This window comes from Nesoenas mayeri (assembly GCF_963082525.1).
Source record: "Nesoenas mayeri genome assembly, chromosome: 4".
NCBI classification, from domain to species: domain Eukaryota; kingdom Metazoa; phylum Chordata; class Aves; order Columbiformes; family Columbidae; genus Nesoenas; species Nesoenas mayeri.
Window position 1 is genome coordinate 50,404,749 of NC_137540.1, and position 22,296 is coordinate 50,427,044.

The 22,296-nt window shown below is 38.5% G+C and overlaps 1 protein-coding gene across 1 annotated transcript; it reads left to right on the plus strand.

Annotated features, from left to right (window-relative positions):
• Positions 1 to 1,217: 1,217 nt before the first annotated feature.
• On the plus strand, positions 1,218 to 21,641 carry LOC308039653 (tyrosine-protein kinase TXK-like; the record flags this gene model as incomplete). Its single annotated transcript, XM_080343146.1, is given in 16 exon segments — positions 1,218 to 1,308; positions 1,311 to 1,331; positions 7,640 to 7,697; positions 7,898 to 8,000; positions 8,779 to 8,984; positions 10,042 to 10,107; positions 10,710 to 10,764; positions 11,649 to 11,728; positions 13,066 to 13,193; positions 14,610 to 14,684; positions 15,394 to 15,565; positions 16,265 to 16,481; positions 17,411 to 17,475; positions 19,521 to 19,639; positions 20,093 to 20,250; positions 21,573 to 21,641. Coding segments are annotated over 16 exon segments (1,683 nt in total).
• Positions 21,642 to 22,296: the final 655 nt, after the last annotated feature.

A 22,296-nucleotide genomic window follows, 5' to 3' on the forward strand; every position in this document is an offset into this window, starting at 1 on the left:
CATTTGAGTATTTCTTTAATCAGTTTTGGACATTCTTTATCTAAACATTTATGTTCAAAAGGAGGAAGCCTCTTGCTTCTTGGTAGAAGTGTTTTCCTTTTCTCATGCTACACCATTGAAAAGTTACAAGCTGTCTGGAAGTGTTTAAATTGCTATTTCCTTTTTCTTAATGATAAAATCTCAGAAGGTTATTGCAACTATGCAAACAAACCTAAGTGTTGAGTCCAAACCACTACCCAATCAATACCAACTGCATCTATTGTTAAAAGGGAAAATCTAGGATTTTCTACCTGTAGTAGAAAAAGGAACAAGGAAAATCTAAGGTAAGCCAAGCTCATATTTTCTTCCCTAACTCCTTCTTTGCACCCCAGTTTCTCATTGGAGACCCTGCAAAGTATGGCATTGCCAACACTTCCAACACTATGTCATGAGGAATTCTACGGTTATAAGTAATGTTTCCCGTAAAACACAAATTAAGCATAGGAAAATCAGGAGATTAATATTTTCCAATTAACCTTAAATGTGTCTCTATACCATATTTATATATTTTTTTTATTAATTTCTATGATAAAACAGACGCTAACTGCTGACTTTTGGCAGCAGTTTTCGCACAGAGATGAGTGCTTTGGATCTGGCCCCTTTGCGTGCCTCTTCCCAGCACCAGAGGATAGTTTCTGCATACTTGCCTTTGGGTTTGATACTTACTTGGTATGCCTGGATCTCTGAGGCACCTAGTTATTAGATGAAAGCATTTTTTTAGTTGAATGAAGCCCTAGGGGATTAATTTTGGAAAAGATCAGAACACCTCTGGAGGGAGCTGTCTTGCTGACTCTCCTGATGCAGTTTGAATTACTGCACCATCATTATTTCTGGATGCACTTGCTCATCCTTAACCAACTTCAGTCCTTCCCCTTTTTATTATAACTATTTATTTTTTTTTCAAATATTGGGGTCAAAAACTCATCTGAACAGAAGCAAATGCTGTAATTTACATCCACTGTATTTTTTTTCCTTTTTAAAAAATAAATACTAAATAACTACTGGTTACAATTTAATTTTTTTTTTTCTGTAAAATGTATGTTAGAAAGCAAACACTTTTTTATCTTTAAAAAACAACAACAACAAAAAAATAGATCTGAGATTTGTCTGTTTGGAGCTTATTTTTTAAAAAACACAAAAGGTACGTAGGCGAGGTCAAGCAGTATTTGTGGTTTACCATGTTTCACATCAGAGTGAAGAGCTCAGCTAGCGCTGTTTTACTGGCACAACTGATGAAGAGAGGTTTGCATTTTCATTTGAATACAAGAGGACAGACATGATCCTTTCTACCTGTAAGTAAACTGGGCCTCATATTTTCATCTTACAGTTTTGTTTTGTGCAGCTGCAGTGTACTTGGTAAATGAGCTATTTATTGCCATAAAAATACCAGCCAGTTTTCTTTTGTGCTGCTCAGGTGATCTTTGTTGAGACTGCTTGTCTTGACTTTCAAAATTGATGCTCAAATATGAATCCATTGTATGTTAGATTCAGCAAAGCAAATACTTTTACGTACAGATAGGGAGAGATTCCAAAAGCATGTACAGCATAGACATGAATAATAAAATGGGTAGAACTGGAACTATCTTTCCTCCAGAGCAGAATTAAATCTTGGGAAAAAAAGAAAGCCTCAGCTTGCACATGTGAAAAGATGAAAGTTTGTCTTTCAACGTATTTTTAGAAGCAAACTATCATTTGGCTTCCTACTAGATTATTGATTTTCTAGTACTGTTGAAAACTGACAGATATAGCAGATCACAAGGCATATTGTGTATTACAGTAAAGATTTGGGCTTGATGGGTGAAGCTGAGTTTGTAGTGTTAACCTGCAGTTAACCTGCTGCCCCTGCTGCAAGAGCAAGAACTTTGTGCAAGTCTTAGACTTGGACTACAGCACTTTAGTAGTGCCTTAAGAAACAGCGAATCAGAAAAAGAAACTCAAGCCAAGAAACCATGAAATAATAAATTTATAACATGCAAATTATAAAAATTAACCTCTAATTTGTTGCTTGTATCTTTGGTACTACCCCAAGGCTGCAAATTAGAGGGAGTTACAACCAAATGTAGGAGGAAGATTGCACATACAAAGGGGTGTGAATTGTCCATCTGTACAGACAGTGTCATCACACCAAAGCATACTGCTGGGTGTTGTGGGACTTTCTCAGGACAGCTACAGGCGGTGATGGACAGTCTCAAAGGACTGGTGTGTTTTCACTCTCCCTTCTCTGTTTTCATGAGACTATCTTTCAGCTTCTCAAGCAAACAGCTGTTCCTGACAGCTGTCCATCTTCTTCTTCTTCCTTTAGCATCCTATCTGCTCCATTATGCACAGATAAACTTGTTCTCTGAGTTGGTTCCCAAAATATCAGCTGCCAATTTTTAGGCTATTTGTGAGGCTAGCTTCAACACCAGTTCCCTAGTATTTCCACTTCAATCCACATGCTTATCTTGCCATGATCTTTTCTTGTTTCAACACTCTGCATGCTAAAAAGGTCTGATTTTGGGCATCAGAATTCAATAGGCTATCATTGCTCTATGCTAGTGTTGGGATTCCTATTTGTAAACCTGTCACCAGGGAGATAATACAGCACCATTTTAAATACAAGTTTCTTCTTCCTAATGTAGTCATTTCCAGAAAGAAAAACATATGAGCAGTGAAATGGGCAACATTTTTTATTTCTGCGTTATTTGTAGAATTGGCTGAACTTTGTCTGAGGTTGCAAGCTTTCATCAGAATTGGAGAAACCTAAGAAGAAAGATTCAGCAAATTCTAGATTCAACAGCTCAAATGCTCTCTGTTTTGATTTCAACTTAGATTTTAAGCTACTGACTTTAATTGCTCCACGATGACTTACCTTGAGGATCAAAGACAAGTGTGTTTTGGTAGCTTATGTTTTCATAGAACTCAGGGAAATGTGGGCTGAGAGGTCTAGCAGGACTTTAGATCCTGGAGAGATCTTCCTTCTCGTGGATTTAAAAGAAGCAAAATTTGACCCCTTTTTCTGGAAGTTTCGGGATAACCTTTGATTATGTAGCAAACAGAAGCAAGGCCTAAACATAATGATAGGTCCATAAGTACTTCATTCTAACAGACTTCAAAAATGATTTGCTGTTAAAAATTATGGGATAATTCTTTATGTTAGCCTGTATTTCTTTCTGTCCTGTCCAAGCAGCCTGTCATTCATAATATGGTCTTACTGATGTCTCTGTTATCTTCAAAATATGGAATCCAAAATGTGATTTCCTTGCTGAAGCACAACTCTCATTGATACCATCACTGATTCATTCATAATTTATGAACTTTCGAATATGGTTACATAGGAAATGGACCAGAGGGGTCAAGGCCTGCTAATGTGTATGTGACACTAACATTTTTTGACAAATCCAGAATGTTTTGCTTCAGAAAAGATCCTTGGTCCAAGATGGAAGGAAATCAGGACCATTCCATTTATTCCAGTGAGGGTGTATCAGAAAGGAAAATCAAGAAGAAATATTTAAAAGAATGAATAATTTCTAATAATCTATTTTCAAGTTCTTATTTGCATTTTAAAATACAGCATTTTTTTACATTAAAATGTAGTGGTTTAAAAATTATTATTTCATAGTTTGTCTGATAGCTGTTGAATAGAAGAAAATAGAAAGGAAGGAAGAGCTGGAGTCAGGGCAGGGTGTGTGCAGCTGTGAGAAGCTTCAGGCAGGAAACGCCGCCTTCCTGCGCCACTGCAGAGTGTTGCTGCCGCAACTGGGGGTGCAAACATCTGCCTCAGCCGCTAGCAGAAGGTCAAGATGCAAGACAGTTTCATCAGATTGTTCATTCTATGTATCAAAGATTCTACCATTTGCCGTGTTGGCTGAGTCTTTCTAAAACAGCACTGCAGAGCAGCTTTGCGTCTTTCTGTAGTGAGTTATGAACTCAAAACCCCTTATTTTAATCAAAAAGAGAAAAAGTGTTTTGCAAGAAGCTTACCTGTGGCTAAGGAGGGTGTAAAATGCATAGATCAATAATAGGTCTTTGCCTGAGATGCTTAAATTCCAATCCATCAGGTCAAAACTTCTGACTTAATTAAATTTAACTAAAGCAGGACTTTCACTCCTCAGGACTGAAGGCCTTGATAATGCTTCCCAACACACCTGACAAATTTCCAAACAGAAATTAACAGCTTGCACTGCTATAATTTATGCTTTCATTAATTTTTAACAAGTTAATTCCACAAGAGCTCTAGGAGTAATGCATGGACAAAAGAATTTCAGAAGTGATGAGGTTGCTAAGAAGAGATGTGTAAAGGCAGGTTTGTTTTCAAAGAGGTGGAAGTGCTGCTCTTCAGGATGATAAATATCTGCTGGATTGATAGGCTATGATTTGGCACTTAAAATATTCCAATAAGGAGAATAACTAGGAGGAAACTTTGCAGAACCGTATGAAGTTTGTGCAGCTCCTCAGGACCCAGCAACTCAATTCAACATGGGCCTATCTGGCCCATGCTTTTAGTTTAATCTGAGCCTTCACTTTTCACCTGAAGAATTTGGTCATATTTTGTGATCTTTAATTGGTTAGATATTCCAGGCTTGGAAAAATCACTCACCAAATGGAGAATGTGTCCCAGGAAGCATTGTAGTTAAAGCTTTAACCTAAACCTGTGGTTCTATGGACAGGACAAGAGATTAAATACTTCATATCATAGATGCTTAGGCTGTTTTTAAAAAAACATCACATACGTTCATTTATTGCTAATTGCTTTTAGTGCAATAAAGGGAGAGTAAAACAAGAAAAGCATCCATTAACAGAGCAAGTCTGAAATTCACTGAAGCCAAAAAGGATTCCTGAACTTACTGTATAAATTTGTTCAAATCACTGGGCTCATAAGAAAAGCAAAACAGAAATTACACATCTATAATTTGATCTGAAGCCCTTGCTTTTGTGCTAACAGCCAAATCTTTAAAATAATATTAGTTCATTCTTTTATCACATTGAAACTCTGCAGTTCTGCTTCTAAATATTTCTTGTAAATGTTCTATAAGGAAAGCAAGCTGTCTAATTAGGAATAATACATTTAATTAGGCTGAATGGTTTAATCAGAAGTAGACAAGTTTTCAAATGTCTTATTCCTTTTTTTTTTGCACATCACTAAATGCTTCATAAGGATCGATAAAACTCAAAATGCCCAAAATAAATGTAATCCAAGAATTTTTTCACCCATGGTGTTCATTGTTTATGAAACACAGAAGCTATTATAAAAAGACATGGGAACCTAACACGATCTAGGTAAGGGAACAAACACAACTCCTTCCCAAGACATTTGGGAAGGTTTGGTAAGTGGCAAGTAATTTTAAACAACCATGTTTCTAATGAAATTGCCATAACTTCTACAAAATACAGTACCTGCAAGACCATGCTGTCATCCAATATGCTTCCAAGGCATCAATTAAAATTGCTTTAGAGACACTCACCCCTTAACATTGTGACACTACTTTACTCTTGAATTAATATTTCGGGGCGGGGAGGGGAAGAAAAAAACAATGGTAATAAAGCAGAAATAATTCCCAGCTGACTTTTAAAAAGTGATTTTAAATTCCAAGCTTGTGTTTACCTGGAACATTAACAATTTCAATGCTACAGTAAAACAATGCTAGAGACCACAGTAAGACAAACTTCAGCCACTATAATTTTAAACAGCTGAGGGACAGTTTAATGTACACTGGAAAATTATGCAGCAAATACATTGCATTGACCATCTTTTCAGCCTTGTTTCTTTAAAGAAAATTGTCTGTGTCAGCTGGCTTGAGTATTCATATTCGCTGTATTTTGCATACGTGTCAGTGGAAACTTTTATCAAACTGTTGATAGTGTCTTCTGATTAGTGTAGGCTCACCAGCTTCCCACGCAATAGGTTCTTTACAGGATGCAACAGTCTAAGGGAAATTGCCCCACGACTTTCAAGATAAATACTCTAACCAAAACACAGATGAGACACGTCTCTTCCTCTTTCAGCTAGGAAACAGTTTTGGTCTTATCTTTCTGACATCTGACATTCTCATTTCTTTTATTAGCACAAGATTTTCTAAGTTAGGCATGTCCATAGAGAAAACAATTACATTTTAATTGCGTAGTAAGGTTGCTTAATATTTTGAGTGTTAGGGTGTGTACCTTCAACACACTTGGCTGAAACGTTGGTAACAGGCATTGGCAAAAGTCTTACAGAACATGAGAAGGGACGTCTTATTTATTCCAGGATGGATTAAGTCATTAGGGTCAACAAGCCAAAAATGCCATGAGAGAAAAACAAACTGGTGGGAGAAAGACATACCTTGTGAAACACAAAACAACAAAATACCAAAACTGTGGATGCTCAAATAACTTTCAATACTCAACCAACTTTCAAATAACATGGATATTCAACTTTCAAATAACTTTCTGAGGCTCCTTTTTGTACAATGACCTCTGTGGCAGAGAAAACTTAAGACTCATTGGAGTGGGATGCAACGTTGATTTTCTGCCAGTGCAGCTGAACATGACTGGAGCCTCATCTGCATGCCTGGCTCTCATGCTTTCTAAGAGAGCACAGATCACATCTGAGAGCCTGAGCTCAGCCTGCTGCTGCTGCTGCCCTCCCATGGGCGATGTATGATGGTGAGATGGTTCAGGGAGCCCACCCAGCAGACAGTGATTCTTTGCTGGTTTAGTGTCACGTCTCTGTTGGAGATGAGGTGAGCAGCAGTGCAAACGGAAAGATGATGGGACCATAGGTGTCACAGCTTGGCTTGAGCTGCTGTGGGAACACAAGTTAGGTCTCAACCTGAGTAGAAGTGCACCAAAGCAGATGTCAACTATTTACCTTGTTCAAATCTTATTAATGCCTTCTGGCCTCTTTAATACCATATCCTGTCTGCTGCTCATACAAGATACACTAGATAGATTTCTCTGTAAATGTATGACATATGTGATGATGCATCCAATGTATTTTTCTCAGGATTATCCATCACTTGGCACATAAGTGTAAAAGCACCTCTTTGGTAGCATTTAAACCTGGGCTAATGCATCTGTTATATTAATGGCTGCAACAGAAAATGGAAAATCACTATTAACTCAAAGAACTGAATGTAGCATGTCTCCTTTAATAAACCTCACAATAAGAAAAAGCTTGTCATTCAGGTGTGCTTTTGTATTTGGCTTGAATTACATAAAAATTATGTTATTTCTGAAGGAGATAAGATAGTTCCCCATCTCCTGTCCCTGACGATATTCTCATCCCCTACATTGCACTGGTTAGAGCTTGCATGGGTGGTGTAATCAGTCAGACTGGTACTGATCTGACTGTCAAGGTCTTTTTTTTTTTCCTTTGTGATTAAGTGAGCTGATTTAACTCATTACATGGCCTCATAATCACTAAGATGTAAGGGAGACAGTGAGAGAAAATAGATGGGGTGACAGGAAAGGTCTTCTGTCTTTGGTGAATGCAAATTCAGCCTCAATGATTTGCTAGCTATCTCACAGCGAGACAAAGCTAATAATGGGGCTAAGCACATATGGTAGTCCTTAATTCTGAAAGTTTTGTCAACAAACAAAGAGAAACACTGCCAATATAGAAAAATGTTCTTGTTCACAGATCACACCATCCAGTCTGTTTTCTGCTGCTGCTGTTGCTGCTGCACAGTGCAAAAAAGGTATGTGAAATGCTTAAGCTTTTCAGCAATCAGGGTGATCAAAATATCTGTTTTCAGTAGAATAGCTAAATGTACAGAAGTTTAAAGACACTCAGCCCTGCAAATCCCTAATGAATGAAGGCATATATATCCATTAATGTATTTATGTGAATATTTATAGATATATATTCAAACGAATAATTCCTGTTTTTCAAAATCAGAGCAATGAGAACAAAAATGAACCTGGACCCTGATACTGGCCTGGTCACCCAGTACTCAGCCTCACAACCAGACACTTTCTATGCACCTTCTTGGAAGAGCAAGGTAAGTAACATTTTGACAGGTGAAAAGAAAGAATTGAGGTGATGTGCTATATGGTACCAGAACAAGCAGAGGAGTAACTAACTCTTGAGCATGTAAGGTTCTTTGTTGCCTAAAAACTATAAAGGTATCTGAAGATTCATATGGATGTAAATGCAGGACCATAATGAGGTTTCCCAAGCTCTCTGTCATGGACAAGGTGGTTCCTTCTCACAGTTTTGGGTTCAGGTGATAGAGGTGGGAAGAGTGGGCAGATGCAAGCTTGCTTTGCTAAGCTGGCATGTGAAACATCCACCTCAGTTTTACTAGATTCAAGTAGAATTAGTCCAAGTTTTCAAAGCATTACTTGACCTAAGCTGATGCAGAAGAAAATGATTATGTTCTGCCAATTTCCTAAGAAAGTCTGCGGTGCCCTTCATGTTAATTCTTCAGATAAATGATGAAACATTCCAGACATTGTAACTCCTCTGGTTTCAATCCTGCTCTACTTTCACACCAGCTGAGAAGTTAACCCAGCATTAATACCATGTAGAAATCACCCCAATTAGCTAGAGAGCTTGTCTGTTATTCACTGTACTTTCCATTGTTATTTTGGCTTCGACACCAAACTACTCAGCTCTAAGTCCCACTGTTTTACAAGTGATGAGGTGATAGTGCTTTACAAGGGGAAGTAATGACAATGATGAGTTCCTTTTAGTTAATGACATGGCATAATACCAGGGCAATTAAGCAAGAAATAGTAGGGAGAAAAGACTAATTATGAAAGATTTTTTTTCACTAGCGTAAGAAGCAATTGAAGTTAAAGAACAAGCCGTTACCTCCTCTACCTGCTGAGGCCTTGGAAGACTACACAAAAAACCTCAGAGTTATTGCACTGTATGACTTTTTTGCTAGAGGGCCCTCGGATTTACCGCTCAAGAAGTCAGAAGAATACATTATCCTCGAACAGTATGATCCCCATTGGTGGAAGGCGAGAGACCAACATGGGTGAGAGAGTGGGCATCTATTTCAATCTCCCTATACAGAAAGAGAAAAACCTAAAACAACCCCCAAAGAAGCAGGCAGATAGAATGGGACACATACAACAATTTAGGTACAGGTTTGAAAGTGTTGAGCTATGTACGAGGCACATGAATTGACACAGGCAAGCTTTTTGGCAGTGTTTGGCTCTCCAGGAATGGGTGGGAAATCTAGAATCTATTAGGAATTCAGAGTTAAGACCTAGGCTTGGAAATCCCTGAGCAACACAAGGATGTTTGAGGACCATGTGAATCACTGGCTCTGAGCCATGTGCAAATCCAGCTTTCCATACCTCAAATGCTTTACAATGCAGTGTATATGTCAAACACTTCATAAAGACCATAGAGATTATCAAGATGTGTCTGAAACAAAATCCTGATAAAAAATGTAATAATGTTTTCGAGAGTTAAATAACTTCAGTTAGGATCCTTTCTACATTTATATTTGTTTCATGTTGTTCCATTTTCTCTGCAATTTCTTCGCTGTATCCTGTACTTTGATGTTGGGAATGGTTATATGTTATATAATAACTGTCTCCTTTTCATTCAAATTTTTCCTTTAAATACTTTAAAATTATTTTTCTCAATTCATATTTGCAGTGAGAGTACACTGATGGTTATTTTGTATATACATGCAAGCACACACTTTATATTTCATATAAAACTTTATATAGGCTAGAAATGGAGAGGGTGGCTCCTGAATCATAAGAAATACTATTTTGTTATACATTTTCTTTTGATTTTACTTGAAAATTTTCACTAACATTCTGCTCTCAGCACTCTATAAATACTTATCCCAGCTGACCTCTTCATTTCAGTGGCCACCCACAGTTGTAGGGCAGAAAGATTGTGCATGGGATGAAAGAACTTTTACTTCTATTGAATTCCCAAATTGGGATTCAGTATCTAATGACATAGCCTGTAGTATAAGGAACTTCTGTAATTCAACAAAAGGAAGATGTGTATCTTAATCCTATGAATATTTTATACCACACTATGCCATTATACCCAATATGTTGTTTCAGGAATGAAGGTCTAATTCCCAGCAACTATGTTACTGAGAACAGGAAGAGCAATTTAGAAACATATGAGTAAGTACCCTTGGATATGGTAATCATGCTTTCTTTTCTAAAAATGGATTGTAGCAATATGTTTTAATACTTGATCCTTCCATCCTTATTAGACAAGAACAAGTGTTTATCAAAAGCTCTATTTTTTCATAACAAAACATTCCTCTTAGAATTAATTAACCATTTTGATTTAGAACTATTTGCTCAGAGGGTGTAACATGAAGTTACAACAGAGAGAACTTCAACAACATTCATTTGCATAAATCGTAATGTCAGAATCCAGATATTTCCTATTTCTGTAGGCCCACTATATAATACTTCTATATTCTTATCTATTCCTGTTGTGAACATGTAATTAATTGGCTAGAAGATCATTCCAATTACTTCAACCTAATTTACTGGAGAGAAGAGTTTTCTTTTGTTTGAGCTCATGTTTAATCACAATGAATGAGCAAAGAGTTGTCACATTTACAATGGTCCAATAAAATTAAGAGATCTACAACAATAGTTCTACTCGGGCTTTTGGACTTGAGCAACTATTAAGGTGGATTACTTTTGTTAAACAAAGCAAATACTAATTCTTACTGGCTTAAATTAAAAGATAGGTTGTCTCCTTGTTGCAGGTGGTACTGCAAAAACATAAACAGAAGCCAGGCAGAACTTCTCTTACGCCAGAAGGTAACTCAGCTTATACAAAAAGCTAATGATATCTAGAAAGATCTATGAGCAAAGGCATTAAGAGCATTACCACAGTCAAATCCAAATCTGTTTGGTATGCAGTAAGAGAGAGAGAGCGCGTGTACTTTAAACAAAAAGGCTTTCTGGGGTACGCATACAGTGCAGACTATCCAGACCTGGCAGTTTTAAGTTGTATCACCAGCAAATTCTATGTAGGTTTTCCATACTAGATAAATTGAATTACATGCTGTTTACTATGCTTGTCTTTCAAATAAAACACTGAAGACTGAAATCCATATAGTTAAACAAGTGAGATTAGCAGAGCTTAACAAAAACCTTGTGTCTTCCTTATAAATAGAGCAAACAATCTATAATTTATGCTAACCTCTATCAGTTACCTAAGTGCCCAACTCAACTAAACTCATTAAGTCTTTGCTCAATGACTAACACAGGGCTTGGGCAAGATGGACAAGAGAAGAACGTCCTAGATAGAATTGGTTTACAGTATTTTTCTAGTGATTTGTACAAGTTCAGTTTTTAATAAATCAAAGAATTTTTACTACGTCACACTGAAGAGTATCATTCACCTTAAATTTTTAACTCCAAGAAATTGTCTGGCACTTAGTATTTTCTCTTGGTTAATTTTTCTCTGGCTATCAATTATTGACTATCAATTACTGTTCTGACTATCAATAACTGTTCTCACTATAAATCACTGACTATCAATTACTCTCTGACTATCAATTCCTGTTTTCCACTGCTTTATCCCTCTCCTAAGTAGTCATAGATATTCCACAGAATTTGGTAATCAACTGGAAATCTGTCTCAAGGGAGGGTTATTAAAGCTCAAAGCAGAAAATAACTCTATTTGGATTTCTTTTCAGTCTAAAGAAGGTGCATTTGTTGTCAGAGATTCAAGCCAACAGGGACTTCTTACACTGTCCATGTATTCGCAGGCTAAAGGGTGAGTTGCTCTGAATTGTTAGGGTTTGAATCAAGAGGTGATGGAAGAGTTTCCCTGAAGTAGAATAGGTTGGACAGGCCGTGCACAGGAGCAGGGAACCACTGGGGTGCTGTTCATGCAGAGTTAATTACCTTGGGTGCAGAAATGTCACAGGGCAGTGGCTCTGGGAGTCAGGGTGCAAATGTCCTGCCAAGACAAGACTAACTGCACTCAAATAATCTGTTGTGAAAGCTGTGCATCCCACCCATGTAATGTAGAGGTGAAGGCTGTACATTTGCATCTTCTTGCCTTTCTTTTACATGAAGTGCCATGGCTGCCACAACACACTGCCACAGCCTTTGGCCACTGCACCGAACCGCTTCCCTTCTCTGCAGGGTCTGCACAATGGAAATTCATCCCAGACTCTGCTTTCCCCAAACTTCTCCTGTTTTTCCCCTAAAATCACCTCACCTCCCCACTGTACAGTTTTAGTTCTTCTGCCAGAGAACTGCAATGGGACTCACTTTTCCCCCACATCAACAGCAATCACCTACAGGGGTGACTGATCCCATCTCAAGCTGCCTTACACCCCTGTCCCTCAGCCTTCCTACATCCTCCTGCATCAGTGGTGTCTGCTTCCCTTGTCTCCTTCTGAGAAGAGCGAGGAAAAGGCATCGTTGTTGCCACCATCCTCTTCCTCCCTCCCTCTCCTCCTCAGAAAGCTGGGGTGAGCCCTCCCTGTTTCCCGCTGTGCTGGGCACAGGCTCATGTTTGCAGTAAGGTACCAACCTTCAGCAACCACCTCCAGCCTCAAAAGTAAACATAATTTCTTCATTTTGAATCTCACAGAAAGCAGAGGTAGATGGGCAGCAAAATATGCAGAAAGCGAGGAAGAGATAATGTGGAGAAATACAGAAAAGTAAATGCATCAAATAAAAGCTCCAGTGAAGAGCCTTTGGAGAAGCAGAACAGAAAATTAAATCTCGAAGTATAAATATATTTTTAACTTTTTGAGTTTGAAGAGCATTTTAATTTTAAAATATTAGATTCAAAGAAATGCTGAATTGGGAGGAATAGCTGTTAAGCACTACAGCTGTGTCACATGGACTCAATGATACGATGCTAAGTACTTGTACAATAAAAACCATTATGCAGCCTCTCCGAAAGCTAGGACAGACATCCATTCCAGGAGGCTTTTTTTTTTTCCCTTCCCTGAAATACTATCCCAGCTACACACAGCCATTTTAAGCAGTTATATCCCAAGTTTTCAGATTTTTCTGTACATTCTTTCCAAGTAAACTTTAATGAGATTATATAAGTTATTTTTACTGAAAATTATAATCCTTTGTTGATTTCAGAACTCATAGTGGAGACATACGACATTATCAAATTAAGAAAAACCACTTAGGACAATATTATGTAGCAGAAAAATACCTCTTTTCATCTGTTCCTGAACTCATCGAGTATCATCAACACAACGCTGCAGGTAATGCATATAAGGTAGTATGGTTTTGTAACTAATAATTTGAAGCTCCTCAGGACTTTGAGAGATTGGAAATCACTCTTCCTCTAATATTTTCCTTGTGAAAAAATAAACAAGTTTTTCTATTGCTAACAAATTCAAACATGCCATGATCCTTTCTGACAAAGTTGTACCTGCAGTGTGTGTGCATATACCATGGGGGAAGCAAAATTATCAAACTCATCTATATGAATTAAATTAATTTTTACAGAGCTAGAAGCCTAATGTATTTACCTGCTCTATTGCATCAACAGAATCAATTCTGTTGATTCATCTTTGACTGAATGTGACTTGTATGAAATTTGATCACAATTCTTGCCTTGTCCACAGTGATGTGCATGCATGCAATTTAAGAAAAGCAGGAGCTATGCTATGCATCAGAAGGCAGCATTTTACTGATTTTGGCAAAAATAAACCCACCCCACAAACAATCAAAAGCAGAATTAGGGAGCACAAGGACTCTCTTAAGACTGCTTTGAAGCCTATCAGAGTTAGACACCTCTTGTTGGCTGGTGGCAGCCTTTTATTTAGCATTAAAAAAACCCCAAACCTTCATCTCAGTTTTGTCTAGCATTTTAATACAGTATAAAATGTTTTTATCCTGAGTGAGTGGAGACGGGAGAACACACAGAGCTCCCTCACACTAGTGAGGACAGAAGATATGGGAATGTACAGAGCCTGTCACCTGGGAGACGGTTGTAGGAGATCCATCAAGCAGGCAAGGACCTGAAAGTAACAGTGGGAAGAATGAATGAAGACAGGGAGTCCTAGGTGAGCACAGTGAGCTAGCTTGAAAAAAGCAAAGTGTCCAGCTCCTTTGCGTTTTGTAGAAAATGAACATGATGTCAGGTTGCAAGGAGATGTACTTTCCAGGAGAAAAAACAGGAAAATAGCAAGGGAGGAACTCCCTGGTTCCATGGGCTCATGAATTCAAAGAGAGTGAATGACAGGCACAAAAATATTTCTTGCAATGGCAAAACATCCTGAGAAATCATGCTGGAAAAGACCACTTAGGTAGATGATGCAGTATTGTAGGTTATTGGTTGGACTCTATGATTTTAAAGGTCTTTTCCAACCAAAACAATTACTTGATTCTGTGTAGAATTATTTAAGATCACTAACATTGTAGAGACACGCAAGACTGTCACTTTTGGTTGCATGAAATAAAGATACTTCTGTAGTCAGGGCACTGTTGAACACTCTTCCTCCATTTCTTCTCACTGTAGTGTTTTATCCACACAAGCTGTAAGAAAAAGTAACTTCAGAAAATAAGAAATGTAAATCCAATTTGAAATATTTTTCTTTCAGATGATGTTTGATGTAGCATACCTCAAAATCGAGTAATTTGTCAACAGAATATCGTTGGTTTGTCTCCTATAGGTCTTATCACTCGTCTCCGACATCCAGTTGGATCAGCTGACTGCTCTTCATCAGCAAGAGCAGGATTTAGTTATGGTAAATTTTTTATCTTGTTTTGGTGGAGATTTAGGTATCTGTTTAGGCAACTATTTAGATCACATTCACCCAGCTAATAATTAAGTTGTATCTGTGAAATTTCCCAGTAATACGAAACACATAAACAGTCACATATTCACCAGAAACACACTCAGTTCCTCATAAGGTGTCAGAACCAAATAAGACACCTGACTCGAGCCCTTCTGTTCAGTGACTGTTGTGCTTTTGTTACAACCACTGGTGCATTTCAGAGCTATCTGGACTTTTGCTAGTTGGCTTAAGACTCAAATATGCATTTAATAGCTTTTCAAAGGCTATTTGATTTATTTAAATGCTTAGGAAAATCAGTATTATTTATGGGGAAGATTTTCATTGTCAGTTTCGTGAGTTTCAGAAATAATAATGAAATCTTATCTAGTATTATAGAAAACAAGCAATAAATGCCAATTTTGTGTATCTAGATCAGGAAGTACCTTCCAGCTGATAATAGGAACCTCCAAAACCTCACATTCTACAAGCTGTAAAATAACATTTATGTATAAACATATATGAGCATGTGGAAATTTTCAAATATTTAAAACTCAGGCTATGGCTGATGAACAGGTGTGATGTTTCGCTGCATGTGTTAGCTGAAAATAAGGCATGTCTCTTGGAGCATGGCTCAGGAAAGCTGACCTAATTATTGTAACATCTTGGGTTGCTTTTGCAGAGGAGTGGGAATTAAACCCATCTGAACTGACATTCATGAAAGAACTTGGGCGTGGGCAATTTGGAGTCGTTCAGCTGGGTAAATGGAAAGCAACCATGAAGGTTGCCATTAAATCAATTAATGAAGGTGCAATGTCTGAAGATGATTTCATCGAGGAGGCCAAAGTGATGATGTAAGTACAACAGCTGTTGTATCTGACAGTTGACGTTGAGATGACCAAGAAATAAACATAACCTAATTCAGTTGAAAACAAAGACACAAGCCAGTTTAATGGGAACGGTGGATATGCAGGACAAAAAGCTGATATAAAGGTCTGAATCAGGCTGACGCAGATGCTCACTGTACACATCGCCAGACTCTTGCTTTACAGTGTGCACTGCTTCATGCTGTGGAGCTCAATGGGGAGTTAATGTGCTCTTAAATAAATGTGCTCCTACAACTATTCTTTCACCCATAATTCAGTGCCCTTAGCACCACTGGCAGAGCTCATACCTCACTAAATCTTTTGAGAAACTGTATTACCATTTTTGCTAATTTTGCAAAGTATCCAGACTGGGTCTTGGCACAGCCCAGAAGAGAAGAACCCTTGCAGGGTCATGTCCCCTGCCTGAAAGCCAGGCATAACTAGACATTTCCATTTCATATCATCCAAATCAAGCTTTATAATTGCTGCATTTATATAACTGAAGAAAAATTATTAATTCAAAGAGTGAACCTTTTGGAAGAGATTGTAGGCAGAAATGTGTCAGACAGTGGAACAACGCTGACGCCAATTGAAATGAACAATTTCATCAAGTACTGAAAGTAGTTTTCAGAACTAGCTACCTGCCAAGGAGAAATGCTAGCCTGTCTAAAATGTGATTACAAACAGGAAACTCTCCCACCCAAAGCTGGTCCAGCTTTACGGAGTGTGCACACACCACAAGCCTCTCTATGTTGTGACTGAATTCATGGAGAACGGCTGCCTGCTCAACTACCTTCGGCAAAGGCGAGGGAAACTCAGCAGAGACATGCTGCTGGCCATGTGCCTGGATGTGTGTGAAGGGATGGAATACTTGGAAAGAAATAGCTTTATTCACCGTGATTTAGTAAGTACAACGGATTTTCTGAGATTCTTGGTAAATATTCCTAGTACAGAACATGCCACTGCATTTTGTAGGGCACTAATGTGTCCTGCAAGACTTCAGCCCTGCAGGATCTAAAAAGACAACAGTGTCTTCCTGGCTGTAAACCAAAACTCTTTAGCTGTCCTTTTGTCCGTGGGAAGTTGGAAAAATTACTTGGTAATTGAGAGAAGTCAGAGAAAATTGGGATATTAGCATGGAGCAGGCTGGTGTTAGGACATCCCAGCATGAAAGTATCATGCAGTGATCACAACAAACCCAAAATAGCACTACAAAAGGTTAGCAACAACGAAGATATTACTTTTTTTTAACAGAATCTTTTTCTATCTACATTTTTTCTGCTCCTCGCTTCTGGGATATATGAGTGGCATTTCTTCCATACCCCTCATAGACAGAGAACCACAGAAGAGGAGCTTGCTTCTTTACTCTCTGCTTTTTTTTCTCAATGCTCACATCTGGATACACAGAGGATACCTGCCTGCTCTCCTCTCTAACTGTCTGAAGAAATGGATTTCCTGAGCTCTGTAATGAAAAAGTAACAAAACATTTTTAAAAATTAACATTGACTGTCCTAATACTAGTGTTCAGAAAAACATCTACTTGAATAACTAGGCTCAGCAGCCTAAAATTTCTTTCACCATGCAGAAATATGTAAAAATATTGTAAATCACACTACAAGCATTTAATTTTATATATGCTATGTATGTGCAACTACACAGTAGTGGAATATGTTCACTGACTCAGAACCAGAAATTCACTTATATTTTTGAGCAAGACACTCATCTCCTCTTAGAATACAAATGGTATGAGCTGAAACAAAAATAATCAGGTGCTGTATTTTCCTTAAAATGTTTTAGCACAGATTTCAGATATGTGTCTCTCATTTTTCCCAGGCTGCAAGAAACTGTTTAGTCAACGCAGAGCACATCGTTAAAGTATCTGACTTTGGCATGGCGAGGTACGAGGCCATTGATGCAGGTTTAGTGAGTACCTATTCTCAGTTGGCTGCAGTATGAGCTTGAGTTAACCTGATTGCTTGCCTCACCGATTTGGGGAATCCCTCTGTGGTCAATTTTTTGAATTCTGCTGAAAATTATAACATTGTTTAACTGTTGTACCATGAACTGGATGTCGTGTCCTCCTCTTGCCATTGGTGAGTGTAAGACAGGCAAACCAAGTGCCAGGTAGACTTCAGAAGTGTTTATGGACAGAGAAAGGCCCAGGGTGCACAGGGCTGCCAGAAGCTTGAAGAAACGAGTTCAACTTTTCTGAGAAGTGGGGAGGGCAGAAGGTCCCTAGAGACAGATCCGGGCAGCGGTGCTGACCTTTCAAGGCAGCAGCGGCTGAGCAGGTCGGGCAGGAAGCGTGATGTGCGCTGTTCTAGCAGGGAAGTGGTTTTTCTGCTTAATGAGAAGACCAGCCAAACATGGAGAAGGAGAGCAAAATGCACTCTGACAGGCACAGGCCTGAGAAACATAGCTCTGCCCTCACAGATGTGCTGTATTTTATAGCTGAGCTGACCAAATGACTGCCTGCTACCCAGAGGGTTTGTCTCACTCCTTCCTTCTTTCCCCTTGCAAGCCCAGTAAAAAGCTCTACACTTCTGTGTTTTACTGGCTGATATTTCTGCTGGATTAGCAGACCAAATCGGCTCACTTTGGAAGCAGATGAGCTTGAAAGGCAGTACATGGCTCTGAGCAGGAGGTGACATTCACCTTGCAGCTGCAAGTCAGTAGATCAGCACACCCACACTGCCTACCTTTCCCCCAGGTTTTGCCTCCTATTTCTAACCTAAGGGTTATAACATCCCAGCAGTTCATAACTAAACACTTATTTTTCAAAAGGCTGTCCCATACCATGGCAGTGCCCACTGGTTGCACTGCTCCCCAAAAGGGTAAGGTCAGTATCAGGGGTCTGGACTCATCCAAATGCACCAGAAAACACAGTAAGAGACCAAAGGGCTGTCAGGGTCCAGTCTGAGAATAATGGACCCAAATGGCTCACTGCTGCCAAAACGTGGAGACCAGTGGTGCAGCTCTAGGACAGATACTCACCACAATCTTATTCAGAGCTCACACAACTGCCACTCCTGCTTATTTTGTACTGTTATTTCCTGCGTTCCTTATCCAGAAACCTCTTGTTTTTCTTTGCCCGCAACAAAATAAGGAAAGGAGACAAAGAGATGATTTCTCTGAATGTGAAAGGTACTTTAAAAGGTGCTTTTGCATTACGCCTCCCGTGAAAACAAATGTTATGTAGTTGACAATTGTAGCCTGTACTTCCTGCTCAGGAACATTAATACTGGAAAAATGTGCACAGAGCGCAAATGTGTAGGTAGAAATCAGCCTAATAGCCTTTAAAAATGTTGCTCTATAGCTGCCCGCATTTTGCACACAATTTCATCTTACGTGGGAGGTCAGCTCCTATAAATTAGGGCAAAGACAATTACTTTTCCAGAGTGTCTGCAACAGCTGTTGCCTTCTATGTGATGAACGTTTCTTTCTGTGTTGCTCGTGTAATAACATGCCATGAATTACATCTGTGAGGTTGGGCAGTGGATTCCACCCATCAGTTACAAAGCATAGCTCTCTGCCAGTAGTGTTTGGGTGCAAATGGTTGAAAAGGTGGACTCTTTTAAAAAGCAACTAGAATTGTTTATTGCTGCTGTTTTTTCTGCCCATGGTGTAGGGATCTTTCCTATCAATATATACCCAGAAGATGACAATAGCAACCATCATGTCAGTCTAACAGGGCATATTAAAATGGTTTATTCTAACATACTTGTCATGAACAATTCAAATAATCAATTTTAACAGAAATCTCTTTAACTGCATAACTTCCAGTATGGGTACCTGTGTACATATTAAATTAGTGATACCATTTCTTTGTTGCTATATTGATACTATGTATTTATGGAATTAAAAACCACCTGTGGAAATGTTGCCAGAACTGCTTGCCATTTAACTGTCATCAAAGTATATGCTGTTTCCTGTTATTCTTTAGGTATGTAATTGATGATGAATATATCAGCTCTTCAGGTGCCAAGTTCCCAGTCAAATGGTCATCTCCTGAAGTCTTTCATTTCAAAAAATATAGCAGCAAATCAGATGTCTGGTCATTTGGTGAGTTGATTACGTTAATGTGCAACATATAGTGCTTCCTTAAAACTACTGATGTGATTTAATAGTGTAACTTTTTACTGATACTACCTATCTTAAGCTTGAGTCCTTCCCATTTTTCAAATCTTGGTTATATTGGATGAGTGTGTTTTTTAATAGAAAGGCTCTATGCCTAAATATTAGATTTTGAGCGATAAGTGCATTTTTGGTACATGTCCATTAGCCAAGTATATATTCATCTCAGTTTGATAGACCACCATCCTAGCTGACTTAAAAGAGAGCAGAATTCTAGCAGTTGAAAATTATTTTGGTAGTCTGTCTTCATTCAGTTTATGCTGCCCATATTTTCGTGCAATACACAAAAAATCAAGAGTGGTTTTTGTGCTTGTAATGTTGTTTAATAGCTTGTGGGTTCAGGCATTTTGTTTCATCCTAAATATTTTGGTTCACTTCTAGGTGTACTGATGTGGGAAGTTTTCACAGAAGGTAAAATGCCTTTTGAAAGTAAATCAAATTCTGAAGTTGTCCGTGAGATTTCTCAGGGTAACCGGCTTTATCGACCACATTTGGCATCACAAACCGTGTACCAAGTCATGTACAGCTGCTGGCACGAGGTCTGTTGCCCTTTTTTTTCCTGTGATATTACTTTATTATTAATTTGTAACGTAGGTCTAAAACCAATCTTAAAAAACGGAGGCATCAAATCATTATTTCACATCTGTGACATCCTCTGGATGTCTCACTATGCTTTTCACAATCCACACCTAAGTTTACAAGCCTATTTCTTTTGACTGATGCATCTAATAAGCACAAAGCAAACCATTGGTACAATGGGTCTAAACCACCCCTGGTTTTGAATACACCACTATAGCCTGGCTTCTCTACTGCATTAAATGTAATACCCTTTTTCACACCTACATATCATGTGTAGCTTTCTCTAGCTCTGCTCTGAAAGACCTTAACACATTCCTATACAAAGTGGGTGTGCCCACTAAGTGTGGATTTTAAACCGCATTATTCAGGTGTACATAAGTACCTCTGTACACTACTACAGCTCCCAGGCTGCGCCTCTTTCACCCTCTCTACAATGATTTAGTAATTGATGTTCTTTCTCCATTCCTCCAGCACTTATTTCTTTCTATATTGGTATCAAAACATTTATTTCAGCAATTTCTCTGAGTAATCCCTTAAGGTTCCTCCTTCTCTAGTGTCTACAGGAAACAAATCTTTAGTTTTGGATAAAAAGTACTTTCAGAAGAGCTTTGTGTGCAATGCATTCATGTAAATAGGCAGGCATACACTGAGAGTAGCAGGGGAACCTTGTTGCTACCATTGCCTCCTTTATCCTGCGTCTCCCTTCTTGCCTGTCTTTTAACTCTATATGAAATTCTAAGACACTGAGTAAAAAAAAGCTTAAGAGACTGAAATCTAAACTGCATCTAGTTTGCTTGTTTACTTCAATCATCCATTGGGATGTCAGCCAGTAGAGAGAAGATGGGCAAGAATGTTTTTCTTCTCCTGTCTGCCATCACCTGGGAGTTTGTTCTGTACTGAGCTGCAATACATCAAGTGATACAACAGTGAAGATCTTTTTTCAACAGCCCAGGAAAAATTCCTGAGTATCATGGTTTCTTGAGTGGTAGTACTTTCCAGTAACCCATTAGCAGGGGAGAAATCCTATAGGAATTCTGGTCCAGAATTGAAATAAAGAAATTTTATGCATGCATGGAAAAGTGGCTGTGCTCACCTTGCTGATGTCATGAGGAACATTTTTTCCTCTCATATGATAAACTTGATATCTTCTTCTGTATAAATAAAATAAAATGTAGTTTTTCAATGGTAGCTCATATGTTCTCGGAACCATTTTCTGAAGCCTGCTACTATCATTGATCAATCTGCCAATATAAATTTATCTATCTACTGCTTTTATTTTCAGAAACCTGAAGGACGTCCTACTTTTGCAGAGTTAATAGAGACCCTCACAGATGTAACAGAGATGGGATAACTGGAGATTTTACATTAATGTATTTACTGAAAGATTAGCATTAAGCATGTCAAGATATGGAAACCCTCAGCCTCTTACAGCAGTCTCCACTTAAACTGCAGTCCCAGGATCCTACGTATTGAAGCAGCTTGTTCAGACTTTGCCTAATTTTCACTCATTTGAGAAAGATACCACAGGAGACTGGTTCAGGACTCTCAAGGCTTTGTTTTCATGATTAGGAAGAAAAATCTGTCTGGAAAGAAGTAACCATGCTTTTATTTATCCTTTTTTTTTTTTTTTTGGTCAGAGCTACACTAATTTCTGTAACAGTATTATTAAATTATTTGGTACTTAGTATGACTTACGCACTGGGTAATACTGATTGGCAGCAGCAAAAATTAAGGAAGAACCTCTGATAAAGCTCTAGCTGGGTTATGTCTAAAGTCAAGCCCTTTTGCTGCAAAAGCCTTCAGCACTGAGGAAATGGAGCAGTGGTTTCTCTTATCCAAACCTCTAACCCTGAATTTCCCAGTGTTGTCTCTCAATTCTTGTCTCCTGCTGCCTACTCAAACACCTGCGCTTCCCTTAGTCCTCCCCTTGCAAGTGTCCAGAATGGTTAATCAACAAGTTAAAGCTGGAACCTGGAAGGAAAGCAAAGTGCTTTGAATTAGTCTAG